This window comes from Pelmatolapia mariae, linkage group LG6 (assembly GCF_036321145.2).
Source record: "Pelmatolapia mariae isolate MD_Pm_ZW linkage group LG6, Pm_UMD_F_2, whole genome shotgun sequence".
Lineage (NCBI taxonomy): Eukaryota > Metazoa > Chordata > Actinopteri > Cichliformes > Cichlidae > Pelmatolapia > Pelmatolapia mariae.
The window spans coordinates 34,505,319-34,523,293 of NC_086232.1; the positions used below are offsets into that span (position 1 = coordinate 34,505,319).

Sequence of the window (17,975 nt, forward strand, 5' to 3'; positions counted from 1 at the left end):
GATTGGTGGAAACTAACAGGAAGAGAGGAAGAGGACTCAAATCGTGAGAGCTGTCAAACTGGGCTACTCGCTAACCTTCCACAGTAACAGACCTACCATCACTCGAGCTCACATTTAGCAATCACCCGCCTGTTGCTTTGTAGGAACTTTTGGGGTTTCGGTGAAGCCCGGCTAAATCTGAGACCGTTGCTGCTGCTGCCTTTTAGGAGTCACTTTCCCCGAAGTTCCCGGAAATACAGCGTAGAGGGCATTGGTGTGAGGATGGCTGCGTACAAGATTGTGCTGATCCGCCATGGAGAGAGCTGCTGGAACCAGGAGAACCGCTTCTGCGGCTGGTTCGACGCGGACCTGAGCGAGACCGGGGAGCAGGAGGCAAAGAGGGGAGGACAGGCCTTGAAAGGTACGATATCAGAAAATGTCAAGGCCTAATCGGGCTTTCTCTCGGTCACTGGATTAAGCCACAGCAAGCCGGTGTTCTGGAACACCGGTGCTTACGCAACTTTGTTGAATGGGGAAACCGGTGGTAGGCCCAGTGCGGCAGAAGGGATGGTGTCATTTCACGGGTTGTCCCGCAGTCTGCTGGGCCACACAGTCACTGCTTCAAATTAAATGCTACTGGAGTTTTTTTTCCCCATTAGCTTCTCTCCCACCAGGGCAGACGGTTTGGCGCCTCCTGGTGCAGCAATATAGCCTCTAATTTTCATTCAAAGAAAGCAATTCTTATTTTTGGTGTTCTTTAACCACAGAGGTATTTAGGAGAGTCATAATATAATTAATTTAGTCTTTGACGATCTTCAGTGTGTTTGTATCCAAAAATCCAAAGCTTTTAGAAATAAGCATATTAATTAAAACTGGAGCATAAAACCAGGTCAAAGATGCTTTTATTTCCAAAGGGCAGAATATTACTGTTTGTTGAGTCATCATGCTGGATTTTGTGGGGTTAGGTGGACGGACACACACACACACACACACACACACACACACAGACTCACACTCACTCCTGCTGACTTTTTTTATGACCTAAAAATCCCAAACAGGCACATCTTGCAGTGTTAAGTCTGCCAGTGCCTTGCGGCCCCTGACTAAGCAAAATCAGATGCAGTTGATTTAAAAAAAAAGGGCAATAAAACCTGAAGGTATCTATTATTTGATCCTGTGAATGGTAGCTGCAGTAGGATTCCTTCATGAAAAATATGACAAGCTGTTTTGAAACGCGTCTCAAAATGTCATCTCTGTTTCCACTCAGATGCTGGCTATGAGTTTGACATTTGCTACACATCTGTTCTAAAGAGGGCCATCCGCACTCTGTGGTTTGTCCTGGATAGCATTGACCAGATGTGGCTGCCCGTCCACCGGACCTGGCGCCTCAACGAGCGTCACTATGGTGGTCTGACTGGGCTGAACAAGGCTGAAACGGCAGCCAAACACGGGGAAGCCCAGGTCAAGATCTGGAGGCGTTCTTTTGACATTCCTCCCCCACCTATGGATGAGGGACATGACTACTATCAGACCATAAGCAAGGTAACAGCTCGGGGAAATTGTGACAAGTTGACTCTTTTCGTTATTGCATCAATGTAACCCTGCATTGCTGAAACTATTTTGACAACACCGACTTCTTCTTTTTCCCTGTAGGACCGACGTTATGCTGACCTGACAGAGGACCAGCTCCCTAGCTGTGAGAGTCTTAAGGACACCATTGCTCGGGCACTTCCTTTCTGGAACGAGGAGATCGTTCCACAGATCAAAGAAGGAAAGAGGGTGCTGATTGCTGCCCATGGCAACAGTCTCCGCGGCATTGTCAAGCACCTGGAGGGTAAGGAATAGAGGAGAAACTTGTGAAACATTTCTCAGCACTAAAAACACCTTTCAGTGTTATTTCACTTACTATGAGTCAACAATGAATTGGGGTACCTGCTAAACTTTCATAAAGGCCTACATATGATCCATCCATTTGGGTTTTAGGGAAGTCAGAAATTACCTTATAGACAAGAGCGTAGAGTGCTAAGTTATTAGCTGTTGCAGTGGGTTAACTAGCAGATTGTTATTGGTCTTGGTGGCAACCGCATGTGACTTAATGTGACCACATTCTATTAAATTATAGAAACTATTAAATTTTTTTGAGTTTGAGTTCAAGGTCACAGATTCAAAGTCAAGGTCATTTTCTGAAAATCTTGTAAATGCAATAACTCAAGAAGGAAGTCACCTACGATTTTCAAATTGATCTAGTAGCAGGCTGAGGGATAGGCAGTATTTTCTGTTCCAAGCAGGTTTATTTTAGTTCTTAAGTTGGGAATTTTAACGTAACAGTTTAACAATCATGTGTTTATCATACAAAGCTATCATCCGCTGTTACACATTTTAACACGGTCTAAAGCAGCAGCAGCTACATGGAAATGAGTTACAGCTTTGTGTGTGTCATTGTTTCATAGGTATGTCAGAGGAGGCCATCATGGAGCTGAACCTGCCAACAGGCATCCCCATCGTGTATGAGCTGGACAAGAACCTGAAGCCTATTGGACCCATGCAGTTCCTGGGAGATGAGGAGACTGTAAAGAAGGCCATGGAAGCTGTGGCTGCTCAGGGCAAAGCCAAGAAATAGACTTGTCCTTTCTTTGGGAGTAAAGATCAATCATCTGCTTTTTTTTTTCTTTCCCCATCAAGTTGTGAAAGGGTCATTTACTGTTTGTGTCATCACAGACTTGAGCACAGGTAGACACACAATGTGCACTTTATCTTAATACCACCCATTTTTCGCAAAAATGGACAATTTGATGTTTAATTTGGCTGCTCTTTACTTTGTTACATACTGAAACACGCATTTCATTATTAGACTGTGGATATAAGTTGTAATGTGGTTTAAGCACTGACCAAATATAAATTAGGGACCAGCAAACAGACTACCCCAGCAGACTTCCAAGTATTCTTTCCAATTTACAATCCATGTAGAAGCAGCGGAAGCAGGAAAAACCTACAGTTACACTGGCTATGTTGAAGAGTGAGCAGATTTGCTCTAGACTGCTGAATATTGTTTGCTGTGGCATTGTGCTTAAAAATAAATGTTGTGAGTCATTATGCAGTGTACTGTGTGTGATGTCATTTTTTTCCAGGACAACTGCACTTTTTTTTATATGGTAACTGAGAAATTTGTCTCAGTAAAAGGCAAATATTGAAATGCACTTTATCCAGTTCCCTCACTAAGCAAATCCAATTAGCAGAAATGAAAAGTTTGTTTTAATTGCCTTATGTGATAGTCCTTGTATTCTCCCCAGTATTCACACTTTTCTGTCACAGTAACTGCTACTTCAGCAGCTGTTCTGTTGGTTAAACACATTTGTATTTCTTGTATGCATCCATAGATTAACACGTTTCACACGAGACTCCGATAACGAGTTTTGTAAACTGCAACCAAGCCAAAATGTGAGAGATTGTTTTAGTTTGTGGGATGGGGGGCAATTTTTTTTTCTCGAAGGTTTGAAATGCACCGTAACAGAGGACTATGATAAACATGATTATTTTGAAGAAATGGCTCCTCGGTGGCAATTTTCCGATTATATGATGTTTTTAAAACCATGCTCAGATAAACAGATGTTCAATAAAAGAATCGACAATTTAATTTACATTGTAGGGAAGTAATAAACCTAGTACATCCCAATACTGTAAGTAGCTAACTTTCATAATAGAGGTGGGTAGATTGATACCAATATCGATCGTATCAATAAGAATGCTGGTACTGGTGTCAGATACTTTAGAATCAGATTGCTACCAAAATCTGCAGTGTCTCACTGAAGTATTTCATAATTATCTGACCACATATAACTTACTCAATCATATAGTAATGCACACATGGCACGTACCCGCCCATGTGTGGCTCAACAATCATGGCGGATCAACGCATTTTGTTCCGCTGACGCTGGTGACTCTGACCAATCAGAATCTTCCCGAGCCCTTCGTCCTAACCAATAGGCTGCCTACGTACACCTCTCGAAAACATGTCGCCGATGAAGCTGTGCGTTCCCGGTAAGTCCCGTAATTTTGTCTCTAAAAGCGCTTAAAAACTAAATATACTGGTGTGTAGATTGTATTTTGGGATATGTAAACAGATTTAACAGCTTTAGCGTCATTTTCTATTAGAAAAGGAAGTTAAACTGCATTCTGAGCGTGTGAAACCCTGGTGATTATTTCCAGCTGCCATGCGTGGAGTGGGCTTTGGCTTCCCGTACTTGTAACGCTGTAGTAACTTATTTTATAATCAATCACCTGTTGGATTAGCTGACTGTCAGATGGAGTCGGGGTTTTCAGGTCTACCGTATCATGGTCTTTTACCGTATTTGCAGGGCTGTGAGTTATTGACTTTGACTTTCCACTGCTGATGAGATCCGATCCGCAGCCCTGCCCATCTCCTCGGGCAAGATAACGCATTCCTAAGCTTTGTTTTGTCACACCCGTGGGAAAGCCGCATGTCTATCCGGCTCATGGCAGTAGTAAACCTTAAATGACTTGTCAGCAGGAGTAGCATTTAGTTACATTCTAATTGTGGTTGAAAGAGCACAAAGTAGCAAGATAATTAATTGTAGTGCAAGAAAAATGAAGGGTAGTAATGTGTCACATGACATAAATTGTTTTGTGTTTTAATCTTATTGTCCATGATGTGTTTTGTGCTTAAGGGTTGCAGATACATTGTTAGTCCCACAATGCTGTTACATCAAAGCATCCTCAGTTAGTCTCTCAGTTTCAGTTAGCAGATGATAACCAAAATAAGGGAAACTATTATTATTATTATTATTATTATTCTTTAGTTATATATTATATCGTCTATGTTCACCATTGTAACAAAATATTCTGTTACAATGGTGGATGCTTATATTAAACATGGACAAAGTTTTAAATAATGATATGTACAGATCATCCCTGTAAGCCAGTAGCTCAGTTTCAGGTTTTTTTTCTACTTTTGGATCTTTGTTATGTCCTCAAGAAAGGGAGAATGTTCAATCTGTCTGTTTGTGAAGTCAGTCAGATAAAGATGGTTGATGGAGATGTGAAAGGGCTGGGTTCAGACATGGAGCAAAGCCCAGTATAAGATAAAGATTATTTTTGGTGATGACTCATGCAAAGATGTTTTTATTTTAATTCTTTTTTTAGAAGGAACAGTGCATCTCCAGAACCCAAACACTAACACAACATCTGTGTCTTTTTGTTTGTACTTAGGTGACAAACTATGCAGCGCAGAAGACTGTATTCCTGGCACAGGAGTATACCTGCGACATGGCTACATATACTCGTCACTAGCAGGCTATGTGCTCAGGAAGAATGAGGGAGAGGAGGTAAGGGGTGTGGGTAAGACAGGGGAGGGGAAAGTTTGTTCAGCAGTGAGACAAGTACAAATGCCAGACTAAAGGTATTTTTGCAATGTCTGTTGACGTGAGTGAGCTGAACTCGTTTTGTTAATGTCTAAAGTGATATGTACATCATTTCTACTGGGATTATTTTGTCTCCTTAGTTACCAGTGATTTCAGTTGTGAGGGAAACAGAAACACAACTGCTGCCAGATGTAGGCGCAATAGTCACCTGTAAGGTATGCAATAGAATAAGAAACTGTTACTATCGCTGGATGTTCTGAGTAAATAATCGTGCACAGTTTACAATCTGTTTTATTTATTAACAGGTAACCAGCATCAATCCCAGATTTGCCAAAGTCCACATCCTTTATGTAGGTTCCACACCGCTGAAGGACCGCTTTAGAGGCACTATCAGGTAACTACAAAAACTGAGCCAGTTTTTGTCTAATATTATACTGGAGACTGTTCAGTACAATTCAGTTTTATTTATACAGAGTCAAATCACAATAACAGTTGCCTCAATGCACATTATATTGTAAGGTAAAGACCCTACAATAACACAAAGAAAACAGAGAAAACCCCAACAATCATATGATTCACTATGAGCAAGCACGTTGGCGATAGTGGGAAAGAAAAACTCCCCTTTAACAGGAAGAAACTTCCAACAAAACCAGGCTCAGGAAGGGTGGCCAATAGGATAAGATGGGGACTGATTATTCCAGACCTTGTATGTGAGGAGCAGGATTTTGAATTCAATTCTGGATTTAACAAGGAGCCAATGAAGAGAAGCCAATATATGAGAAATATGCTCTCTCTTTCTAGTCCCTGTCAGTACTCTTGCTGCAGCATTTTGGATTAACTGAAGGCTTTTCAGTAAGTTTTTAGGACATCCTGATAATCACGAATTACAGTAGTCCAGCCTAGAAGTAATAAATGCATGAACTAGTTTTTCAGCGTCAGTCTGAGACAGGATCTTTCTCATTTTGGAAATGGAAGAAAGGCGTCTTACATTTTTGCTTTATATGTGCATTCAAGGACATATCCTGGTCAAAAATGATGCCAAGATTCCTCACAGTGTTACTGGAGGCCACGGTAATGCCATCCAGAGTGAGCATCTTTTAGATACTGTATTTCAAAGATTGTTAGGGCCGAGTGCATTAATCCCAGTCTTATCTGAATTTAGAAACAGAAAATTAGAGGTCATCCAGGTTTGTATGTCTTTAACAAACAGTTTAACAAACTGGTGTGTGTTATCTGGCTTAATAGATAAATGAATGAATAGATAAAGTCTAGTGTCATCTGTATAACAGTGAAAATGTATGCTATGTCTTCTAATGATACTGCCTACGGGAAGCATGTATAATGTAAACAGAATTCTAGAATGGAACCCTGTGGAACTCCGTAGTTAACCTTCCTATCTGAAGAGGACTCTCATTTACATGAACAAATTGCAGTCTTTTAGATACGATTTAAACCGCTGCAGCACAGGACCTTTAATACCTACAGCATGCTCTAACTGCTGCAAAAAAATGTTATGGTCACAGAGATGTGTCCACTGTCAGAGGCCATAAGAAGCTCATTTGTAACCTTCACTAAAGATGATTCTGTAAAGAAACTGTTAGAAATAGCAGGTGAAGTAAGAATGAAGAAGCCTTTTTAAAGTTGCTGCTTTCCTATGATTGGACTTTAACATACATAAAAATAGTAATTACTGCATCCAGATTTTAAGATGAATTCAAAAACATTTTTTTAATGTTTCTTTTTTTTTTTCCAAAATAAAAATTCATGTCATTGTAATTCTCACCAGTACTTGTCCAGCTAGTCTTATTCAAATTCAAACCGATAAGTTGATTTAAAACCAACGAAATAAACTCATTAAAGTCTCTACTTAAACTCAAAACTTTCAGACTGCTAATCGTGTGAGATGGGCCTGAGGCAGCCAGGACCTGTTTTGAGGAGGTGGTTGTAGAAAATGAAGGTGGAGAAGTCGCATTGACAGCATTGCTAGACTCAGAATCAGCTCTAGGGTTGCTGCAGGTTTCAAAATATTATATTGTCGAGCAAGTTTCGAAAGTAACTTTAACAGCAGTATTTTCTTTCATTTCGCTTTGCTGAGCGAGATGCTCATAGCCGCTACCATACAGATCTAACTCCAGCGTGAGGCAGTGTTTTATGGACATAATATTCTGGCCTAAACACAAACTCACTCTCTGTTTCTCTACAGAAAAGAAGATGTGCGTGCAACAGAGAAAGACAAGGTCTGTTTGAATTCCTGTTTTCCACTCACATCTTTCATTAGTTTCTTCTGCATATAATAATTTTTATTAAAATAAGGTGACATGTTTATTGGTAACCGTTTTTCTTCCTTGTTACAGGTAGAGACATACAAAAGCTTCAGACCCGGTGACATCGTCCTGGCAAAAGTTGTATCCTTCACATTATTATGCCGTCACTGGTGGTTTTGAACCAGCGCATGCTTGTCATTTCTTTTTTTTCAACATTTACATAATTGTGGACTTTGAATTCATTCCCAAGGCTGAGACTGTCAACACCAAGTTTTTCTTTTTTTGTTTCCAAATGTGCTTGAGGGAGAATATTTGTCACAGTCAAAATAACTCCTGTGCCAAAAATGTTAATAAGAGTGAATGGTGAATGACTGTGGCAAGTATTGCAGGCCATATGTAACTTTTATTTCTTCCTGGAAACACATCAGGTCACCAAGACACAGCTTAAAAAACAAAATGTGTAACATGTAAACATTTCATCAACTGCCTTTACATATTCACCTTTCCATTTCTGGAATAAGAATTTTTAAATCCTGATTTGTATCTATTGATAAACCTTGACCTGACCGTGTCAGATTTCTCTTGGTGATGTTCAGTCTAACTACCTGTTGACAACAGCAGAAAATGAACTGGGAGTGGTCGTTGCACACAGTGAAGCAGGTAAATATCAAATGCATAAAATGGCCTTTAAATCTTGAAGCGCTGGAGAATTCCAGCACCGTGCTGCACAGAATACTAGCACCCTGTTGGACCACAAGGTGGTGCTATCTGATGGATTATCTTTCCACAGAAAAGCATTTCTGTTAGGTTTGTTATTGCCACCTGAAGACTGTGACAACACAAGTGATTTGCTAGTGAGAAACATGTATCAATTATCTTCTTTTAAACTACCACTGCTTTTTGCAGAATTATAACTGTGCCTAAGTGTCAAAATTTCTGATTCACTAATCTGTTAGCTGTGAAGCAATTTATTGTTGGTTAATAATGTAATCTTGATGTATTTTTTTCACTGTTTTTCTGTATCCCAGGTGCTCAGATGGTTCCCATCAGCTGGTGTGAGATGCAGTGCCCACTTACGCACGCCAAAGAGTTCCGTAAAGTAGCGCGAGTGCAGCCCGAGTACCTACAAGCATGAGAGTCTGGAAATTCCTTCCTATCACAAGGAACCATCATCACAAGGAACGCACAACCCCGCCCGTCTGCCCTTCAGTCACTCCTGTCAAATAGCTTCCCAGCTCTGTTTTTTGATGCTATCTGAGCATCACAGATTCACAGATTACTTCTGGTTTCGCGTGTCTTAAGTGTTTTGCAAAAAGCTGTCTTTCATCTGTCCATGCTGTTTATTTAGTCATCTTTTCACTGTGTTGGATTAAAACCACTGAACAGAACAACTTAGAAAAAAAGTGGTTAAATTCCAAACAATAGCAGGTGTTGTTAAATCTACATGCCAGTAATGTGGGTGTGAAAAATTGCCTTTCAATTTTCTGACGGCAATCATATTAGAACTGTATCAGTTCACTCAACATGTTGCATTGCAGCTGCCAAACTGTCACAAACCTGAAAACCAAATTGAGCAACTAGCCAGATGCAGGAGTCACTTAGTTTTACTGTTAAGTATTACAGTTAGAAATGTGGCAGGTCATCGGGTTGGTTAGTCGATAAATGGATGGATCTTTGACGTAAAGACAAAACTGGACTCTTTTATATCCATTTTATATCTGGAGAGATGAGAAAAGGGACCCTGATCCAACCAGAAATACTACATAGGTAGCAATGTAGTTTTTCTGCTGAGATATCCATGCAGCTAATCTGATTGGCCACCCCTCCAGGCCATGTTCATAAAACTGAAAGACTTCGAGCTGAAAAGACTCTGAGCTCTTTTTTTTTTCTTTTTTTTTGTTCTTTTACAACTTTTCAGTTTCTAGTAAAATAAATGTGATTAAAAGAACGGAATACTGAAGTACTGCATACGATAGTCAGATATTTTTGATTTCCAGCATATTAACTCAAAGATTATAAGCGAAATACAAGAAAGCAGTAATACTAACATTTTCTTTGATATATACTGGACTTCTCTTATTCTTTCTTTACTGTACAGAAGATGTGCAAGAATGAAATAAAACGACTATCCAAACCATCTGTGCAAGGTTTCCTCTTTGCACACATTCATAAGATCACAATGAGAATTTTGATTACTTTCACATTGCTTTGCAAATTAAAATCATTTGACAATTATGATATTCTGTGCTTTACAATTTAGTGGCCCATCCTTTTGCAAACAGACCGTTAACACATTTAACTGTCAATATATTCTAACCGAACTCTTTCTCAGGTACACCATGCTGGCACTGGGTTCATCACCCCTCAGATTTTCCTCAGATTTTGCTTAATGTTAACATGACATCATCACGAAATTTCTTCAGATTTCTCTGCTGCACATCCATGATGGTGAATCCCGTATTCACCATCCGTGACATCCCAAAGGTGCTCTTTTGGATTGAGTTCTTGGAAATGTTCAAGAATCCAGCTGAGATTGTTTTAATTTTGTGACATGGTGTGTTAGCCTGCTGTTATCATTGTACACTCTGATCATAAAGGGTTGGACATGGTCAGGAACAATACTCAGTTGGTACTAAGAGGCCCAAAATGTGCCAAGAAAATATTTCCCCACACTGTTACACCATCACATTCAACCTGAGCCACTGATACAAGAGAGGATGGATCTCTGCTTTCATGTGGTTTACTCCAGATTCTGACCGGGTAGTGACTGACTGACTGAGTAGGGTTCAACATCTTGTGGATTTAAATGCTCTTATATATACCTCAGTTGTAACAATTGGTTATTTGAGTTACTGCTGCCTGCAGCAAGAACCAAAACATTTTCACCTAGATCTGCCACTCACTGAATACTTGTTTTTCTGCACCATTCTCTGTAAATCTAAAGAGATGCAGGAAACGTTATGCAGGAAAATTCCATGTCATTCCCATAAATGATACGTCACTCAACATCACTTGAATCACCTTCCTTCCTCATTCTGATGCGCGGTTTGAACTTTAGCAGGTGCCTTGACCATGTTTGCATGCATAAATGCGTTGAGTCGTTTCCATGTGATCTGCTGATTAGATATAGTTGCATTAACAACCAGTCAAGTGTATCTAACAAAGTAATCACTAAGTGTAGATGTCTCATTGTGATCTTTCCCCAAACTTATATGTTTCACTATTTTACAAAGTAAAAAGTAATCCTTAATCTATATAAAATCCCACAAACTGTTATAAAATAATGAGCTGCTCACACATTAAACCGGCTGCTTGTTTTCCAGCTGTTGGAGAAATGTTTAATATACAGTATATACAACTAGCAATGTGTTTTTCTTTTTGTCACCAGTATACACTTTACTTTCTGCAGGATCAATTCTCCAGTAAAGCTGATTAAACGAAAAAGTGTGCCAATTAAATCACTATGTACAAAAGCTTTGTAAAACCAAATCTTCACTCGTCAATCATCAAAGCGAACTGATCGACATGTATTGATATCAATTGAAAATTTCTTATTGGACGGTGCAGCAAACCCAAGTCCCGCCCCCCTGTTATTAAAGTCCATTCTGCGCGAGTGGGCTCGTTCAAACTCCCCCAGAAGGCCTTGCTGCAACTGCTGCTGTGCGTCCTTCCCTAGTGCCATATTTGCTCCACCAGTGCTCGTCGCTGCCGGCTGGAAACCCTTTTTAAAGCCCCCCATCAACCGGAGGAACTTCTGCTGTTGTTCAGAGCTGTTGAACTGCGCCGTGCTCCACTGGCCCAAACCCTGTGGAACAGAAACAAAAGTTCATAAACATTAGAAATGCATTCAGGAGTAAAGTTTCCACATTTAAGAACCTTCTTCTGCTTGAAGACTATAATTCTGTCTTAGGCTACGTCCACACTAAACGCATCGTTTTCTCTGTTTTGGCCTCCTGTCCACACCGAGACGGCGTTTTCGCTGATGGAAAATGCAACATTTGAAAAACGCTCTCGAAAACACATACATTTGAAAACTGTGCTTTCGCGTCGCAGTGTGGACAGCAAAAACGGAGACTTTCTAAAACGATGATGCATGTTAGTCATATGATGCAGTCATGTGACCAATTAAACAAAGATAGCGGAGGGCATTATATAGCAGTTGTTTTGTTTGCTCTGAATTTTGACAGCCCTATTAAAGATTAATATCAGTTTGTACATGCTCCAGATAGCTTTTCTTCAAATTCTTTAACTCTCTCTCGCTTTTGCAACTTTGTACTTTTGTGTTACTCGCAGCAACAACTCCAACCATTGTTAGTCCATTTAAAAAACTTGGTGCTTTTCCTCAACATTTTGCCGCGATGTTTCAAAGAGCCGGAAAGTAAATAAGCAGCAGACAGAAATGAGGCAGGCCGAATCTTCTTGCGTTTCACGCATGCGCAGTACTGGAACATAAGCGTTTTCAGCCGTTTCAATGTGGATGCACAACTCTGTGAAAATGTCCCATCTCTGTTTACCATTCCCTTTTTTGAGTCTATCTGCCATGCTGATTCATTAAAATGCATTGGTGTTGCATAAGGAAGGGCATCTGACATAAAAACTCTGCCAGATCAAACATGCTGAGCTACATGCTGTGACAAACAAGTGCTCCTTCATTTAAAGGCATTTAAGACACAGGGAGATTGCATAATGGTACTCTTTGTAAAAAAACAACAAAACAAAACAAACAAACAACACTAATACCGACCGTAGGTTTGACTGTTTTGTCAGGTTGAGAGGCCTTGTCGATCTCCATTTGTAAAGCCTGTCTTCTTTCCTTTAAGACAAAAACAAACAAAACAATCATTAAACTGCACTGCATAAAACACAAAAAGCATTCTGATTTGCTTAGCTCTGGTAAACTCATTTTACATCGTGGGCCACATACAACCCACTTTGAGCTTAAGTTAAAATACCCTTTCTGACAGTGTAAAGATATTTAACTGCACATCTGATCTCTGAGATATCTCAATATATGAGGAGGAAGCGGAATTTAAACATTTTGTCTCCGCTTTTCAAGATGATAAAAAAATGCTGCTCCTGTAATTATAAAGTGGATTTTTTTTGTTAATTCCCAGAAAATTTCCTATTTTTGTAATTTATTTTTACTGTGGACACACTTAAAAACAGACACCTGAAAAACCCCCATTAAAAATAGTAACATTTCTGTCATTTAATTATCTATGACTTTATTACTGCAGTATGAATCTATTTATTCATCTTTATTTATAAAGCACTTTAAAACAACCACAGCTGACACAAAGTGCTGTACATTGGAACTAAATAATAAAAATACATAAGATTTAAATAAAAAACACATTAAAAAAAGCTCAAATAACTAAAACAAATGCTAAAAAAAGAAAAGAAAAAAAAGAAAAAGAGTTTTAAAAGTGGACAGTGAAGGGGCCTCTCCAGTCACCTCTGCGCTTCCTACTGGATCTTGGTCAGCTGACCTCAGACACTGACAGGGTGTGCAGGGATCAAGAAGCGCAGAGAGGGAAGGTGGGGCAAGATTGTGAAAGGATTTAAAAACAAACATAAGAATTTTAAAATGAATTCTAAAAGTCACAGGCAGCCAGTGCAGTGAGGCCAGGACAGGGGTGCAGCTGCATTGTGAACCAGCTGCAGACGCGAAAGTAATGACCCATTAACTCAGTGGTCAGTGACGTCAGACAGAAACTACAGTTTAACAACTTGAATGAATGTGTTTCCTTTCACCTTAAGCGATATATGTCACATCTTGCCCATAGTACATAATAATGTCCCTCAGGGAATGTTTGATGCGACAAAGACTGTTAATATAAAAGTGGCCTGCAGAAGAACAGTGTTTCCTGAATTTCTGAAGGACTAAGTGTATTTTGAAACATGCCAATTCCTGATTATGGCAATAAGTTTCACACATCAATCTATGGAGAGACAACGAGAGCTCTGTTGACCTGATTGATGGTGATCTCATCAGTGTTTCCACTCCTCTCTGACAGGAAAACCACGTCGACTTGGGGAGACTCCTGAAACTACAGTTCATAAAAAGCTCATATACTATTCATACCATTCAAATGAAAAGCATCCAGGCACACTGCTAACAACCTGAGAGAAGCGCACTCACCTCTGGGTCTTCCCGTTCTTGTTTGATGTTTTTCTTTTTTTTAGCAACAGGTTCAACTCCGGAGTCGCTCGTGCGTTGCACCTTAGCAGAGCTCTTTTTCTTTTTGCTTTTCTTCTTTGGCGTGTCACCAGCTTCGCCACTCTGCTCATCCTCCTGAACCTCCTCATGTTTGTCTTCTTCCTCTTCACGTTTTACCTTTTTTCTTTTCTTCTTCTTTGGCTCTTCCTCCTCTGCATTGGTAGACTCCACAGTAGCTATTTTACATTTACCCTTTTTTACCTTTCTCTTAAATTCTGTCGTTACTTCATCATCAGTAGTAACAATAACACTGTTTGTTGATTTCTCTTGTTTTTCACTTTTTCTAACTTTGTCTGATGCTGCTTTGCTCTTTTTGTTTTTGCCTTTAATCTCTGTTGTTTCTACTCCATTTTCTTCTTTAGTCTTGGTTTCTTTCTTTTTCTTCTTTTTTATTTTTACGTCCTCGTGTTCGATTTTTTCTAACTTTATGCCATTTTCAGCTGCTTTAGCTTTCTTTATTGTTGCTCCTTCCACAGTTAAAGGGCATTTTTGTTTTTTCTTCTTTTCCTTTCTTTGCCCTTCAGTCACCTCTGTGCTCATATCTAAAGCATGTTGTTTCTCTTTCACTTTCTTGGGCAGATTGTCTTGTTCCACTTGCTTTTCTTCCTCCTCTTCTTTTACCATGTTTTCGCGTTTTATTTGTGTAGACTTATTCTTTACGTTCTTCTTCTGTTTCTTTTCCACTTCCTGCTCTTTTACTAAAGTATCTGCAGTTTCTACATGAGCCTCACCATCAGCCAACACCTTATTTTTCTTCTTCTTCTCTCTGATTTTCTCCTCTGTCTCCTCTGTGCTCATATCTAAAACCTGTTTTTTCCCTTTCTTGACTTTTTTGGGGAGATTATCTTTTCCCACTTGCTCCTCTTCTTCTTTCACCATGTTTTCTTGTTTAATTTGTGTAGACTTATTTTTTCCTTTTGTCTTCTTCTCTTTCTTTTCCACTTCCTCCTCTTTTACTAAACTCTCTGTAATTTCTCCTTGACTCTCACCATCTGCCAGCAGCCTCTTCTTCTTCTTTTTGGTGACATCTTGTCCATCAGTGACCTCAGAATCATTGTCATCATCCAGAGAATCTGTTTTCCTCTTCTTCTTTTTCTTCTTTTCTTCCTTCTCACCATTTCCGTCCCAAGACCCCTCTTCGATCACCACAGAATCAGCCATTTTGCCTTTCTTCTGTTCTTTTCTCACATCTGCTAGGCTCAGATCATCAGCTTTTCCCTTCCTGTGTTTCTTCTCTTTCTTTATATTATTTTCCTCACTCTTCTCCTCCTCCATCATTTTCATGATTTCTGCGTGCCTCTCCTCAGCTACAGGTCTCTTGCTTGACTGGTGAGAGAAAGTTTACAGTTACTTCAAGTTTCTATTCTGTGTATGTGGAACAGTGAATGACAGAGCAGTAAACACTAACCAAAGGTTTGGCTGGCTCTTTGGGTCGGGACTGCTGGTCAATTTCTCTTTGGAGGGCCAGTCGCTTTGCCTGAAGAGAACCAATCAGAACTGGACATAAATATTTGTCATAAAAATGGACAACTCCACTGCAACACTGTTTTGTGTATTGGTTAGCATGACACTTATTTCAATCTAACAGTTTCATTTCAGATTTAAAATTCTGATCCAAATGTTTTTATTGTTCTGCTGCTACCTGACTGTACATCTGATAAGAATATAATAGATTAAGTAGTAAATAAGTATATTCTCCTCCTTGTCTGCAACAAATGTGGCATTATAAGTGTTGAAACAGACTGTTTAAGCTCAAAGTACAAATTTAGCAATGTTGGAATGGTATAAGTCAAGCTGAGAGACAAACTCAGAAATGTCCTTCACATGGACAAGGTGTCTTCTAATCCAAATTTCAAATGGAATACAGGACACAGCGAACAGTTCACTAAACATTGCGTTGGATTACTAATTCTAACGCTATAATTGTTAGATGTGGCAGCTTATCGTCTCACAGCCTGACATGTGAAGTCTGACCTACAACCAATATTCAAGTCTGGATTACTTTGTCGCCTTGTACTGATAGAATTAGGTTGGATAATCAGTACCCGATCAATTGTGATTTCAATGGGCTTGTGACAGGACCTTTCAGAAACAAAAACTACGTCCTCATCGGAATCCGTCTGAAACATAAAAGGGAAATATCAGCATCCATTCAGACACATCTCTAAGCTAACCAGTCCATGGTCTCAAATACTTAGGAAAAAATGAAGTTAAAGCTTTACTAAAACACCAGGTGTTGTGTTTGAATATGCACGTTAAAGGTAAACTAATATATAACAAAACTAAGCGATTTGATTCAAGATAAGATGACCAGGTTTATGGACAAAACGTTACAAGTAACTGGTCACGCTAGCTTATTAGCCAAGGGGAGCTTACAGTAAAAAAAAAGTTAATCCGATCCAGAACTGAACAGTTTGATTAGTCAGACAATTAGACTATTTTGGCACAAGCGCATCGGATATTATAAAATACAAACTTCAAAAGCGATTTACTTACTTTGCACACTTTTGCAATTCACGTGGGTAGCGCTTTACGTTCGCGACCCGGAAGTAGATTTTCCTCTTCCTGCTAGAGACGAGAAAGGAGTCCGTAGCAACGGAGGCGAGCGTACGCGTAAGTGAGCTGCCAAACAGTTTGATAGTTGTTTAATTTTTAATTTTCACTGTTTTTGTTTGTGTTGACCATCAACATTAAAAAAAAAAAACTAAAATATGCACAATTTTCAATTGTAACCCAAGTAGGACCAAATTCAGAACTCATAATTACTTATTGAAACAGAAGTATGTAGTTAGATATATGATTTGCTTATGATAATGTTAAATACCCTCAAGTTATTATTGTCAGTGTCATTGAGGAAAACTGACGAACCTATGCAAGTCAGACCATGAACAGTCAGCAACGCCTAATAGACGTCTCTTTGAAACATGTCTTGTGATTTGAGGCTGACTTTAAAGCATGATCTCACTTGAAACTTGCAAAATAAATAACAATGCTGTGTGTTTAAGGTTATTATGCATACTTTTCATAATGGGATTTCAGATAGGTTGTCTGTGCTTGAATTTCTTGTGCAGGTGGCAGAATTTTTTATGAAATGGCAAGGGGAGTGAGATGAGCCCAATGTGCCCCTGTCAAAGTTGTACTTCCCCCTTTTTGGGAGTATTCAAAATACACTTGTGACAGCAGATAATATCGTTGAGCTTCAAATGCACTTTGTTCATGTCACAAATAACAGCTCAATTATTCCAAGCCACTTACTTACCACAGTGGAAGGATGCATTTTACACCAGATGTCCTTCCTAATGTAACCCTCCCATTTATTCAGGCTTGTGATCCCTGAGGCTGGGTTTGTGTTGAAAAAACAAGTATCTTTCAAAGCAGGATCCACAACTTAAACACATAGTTTGAGGAGAAATTTTGGGAGTTTGGCAGCGAAATCCCTGTTATTTTAACAGTGAATTCATCCTGCTGACTTCTGTTACAACCAGGGATTAAAATGGTCTGAAATGATGTGGCACCTTAAGTTAATGAGTAATTTACATCTCTTTAACGCATGATAAAATCAAGCCACTTAATTTTTCATGTGTTGTGTCCAGCGTTCTTACAAGCCTTTCTAAACATAGGCTCACCCCCCCGAGATCCCCCCGAGATCCCCTTTAGTCTAAACAAAGCCAGAAGCCAGCGACAGGTCTCCGATGCCTTTATTAACATGTAACCCTCCCCCTGCAACCTCTTGTAGCCAGCCATTGCAGATCCAGCCATTAGCTTTATACTCTTCCATGTGCATGACAGTCATTTTGACCAAGCATACAGTTTTCTGTCACCCAGCCTTCATTCTGGAAATGGACATTTAAGAAACCGCATCCGAACTCAGCTCTGCTTCTAGTAGCTAGCTGCAATCCCAGTCTCCATCGCCATCATCCAGCAGGCCATGCTTTTGCAGGTCCCTGACGTTCTTACTACTGAAAGCTTACTTATTTTTAGAAGACTCCCACATGCAGTGAGGATTTTTGGCTATTTATGTGATATGACTTGGCTCGTGATTCAACATAACACAGAGAAGGGGGATGTGTGTGCCTTCATATCAGTTTCAGTCCTACTAAATAACACTCAAAGCCAATGATACAGCTTAAGTAT

General features: G+C 39.6%; 3 protein-coding genes across 3 annotated transcripts; 2 read left to right on the forward strand and 1 right to left on the reverse strand.

Annotated features, from left to right (window-relative positions):
* On the forward strand, positions 1 to 3,072 carry pgam1b (phosphoglycerate mutase 1b). Its single transcript, XM_063476692.1, has 4 exons — positions 1 to 400; positions 1,247 to 1,521; positions 1,633 to 1,813; positions 2,430 to 3,072. The coding sequence occupies exons 1-4, from the start codon at positions 262 to 264 to the stop codon at positions 2,597 to 2,599; spliced, it is 765 nt and encodes a 254-aa protein (XP_063332762.1). The 5' UTR covers positions 1 to 261; the 3' UTR covers positions 2,600 to 3,072.
* Positions 3,073 to 3,987: 915 nt separating this feature from the next.
* Positions 3,988 to 9,721, forward strand: exosc1 (exosome component 1). Its single transcript, XM_063475452.1, has 8 exons — positions 3,988 to 4,017; positions 5,206 to 5,321; positions 5,498 to 5,572; positions 5,663 to 5,751; positions 7,561 to 7,594; positions 7,712 to 7,762; positions 8,197 to 8,281; positions 8,650 to 9,721. The coding sequence occupies exons 1-8, from the start codon at positions 3,990 to 3,992 to the stop codon at positions 8,754 to 8,756; spliced, it is 585 nt and encodes a 194-aa protein (XP_063331522.1). The 5' UTR covers positions 3,988 to 3,989; the 3' UTR covers positions 8,757 to 9,721.
* Positions 9,722 to 10,960: 1,239 nt separating this feature from the next.
* Positions 10,961 to 17,634, reverse strand: knop1 (lysine-rich nucleolar protein 1). Its single transcript, XM_063477301.1, has 7 exons — positions 17,569 to 17,634; positions 15,887 to 15,961; positions 15,250 to 15,318; positions 13,764 to 15,167; positions 13,594 to 13,671; positions 12,366 to 12,434; positions 10,961 to 11,426 (listed from the first exon to the last, which is right to left on the reverse strand). The coding sequence occupies exons 1-7, from the start codon at positions 17,632 to 17,634 to the stop codon at positions 11,121 to 11,123; spliced, it is 2,067 nt and encodes a 688-aa protein (XP_063333371.1). The 3' UTR covers positions 10,961 to 11,120.
* Between the last annotated feature and the right edge of the window lie 341 nt (positions 17,635 to 17,975).

Excerpts from the sequence above, each read along its gene's own strand:
- exosc1 (XM_063475452.1), top strand. The coding sequence starts at position 3,990 with ATGTCGCCGATGAAGCTGTGCGTTCCCG. Across the intron at positions 7,763-8,196 it reads ACATCGTCCTGGCAAAAGTT|ATTTCTCTTGGTGATGTTCA; the intron begins GTATCCTTCACA and ends TGACCGTGTCAG. Across the intron at positions 8,282-8,649 it reads CGTTGCACACAGTGAAGCAG|GTGCTCAGATGGTTCCCATC; the intron begins GTAAATATCAAA and ends TCTGTATCCCAG.
- pgam1b (XM_063476692.1), top strand. The coding sequence starts at position 262 with ATGGCTGCGTACAAGATTGTGCTGATCCGCCATGGAGAGAGCTGCTGG. Across the intron at positions 401-1,246 it reads GGGAGGACAGGCCTTGAAAG|ATGCTGGCTATGAGTTTGAC; the intron begins GTACGATATCAG and ends GTTTCCACTCAG. Across the intron at positions 1,814-2,429 it reads CATTGTCAAGCACCTGGAGG|GTATGTCAGAGGAGGCCATC; the intron begins GTAAGGAATAGA and ends ATTGTTTCATAG.
- knop1 (XM_063477301.1), bottom strand. The coding sequence starts at position 17,634 with ATGACTGTCATGCACATGGAAGAGTATAAAGCTAATGGCTGGATCTGC. Across the intron at positions 13,672-13,763 it reads AAGAACGGGAAGACCCAGAG|TTTCAGGAGTCTCCCCAAGT; the intron begins GTGAGTGCGCTT and ends TATGAACTGTAG. Across the intron at positions 11,427-12,365 it reads ACAAAACAGTCAAACCTACG|GGTTTGGGCCAGTGGAGCAC; the intron begins GTCGGTATTAGT and ends TCTGTTCCACAG.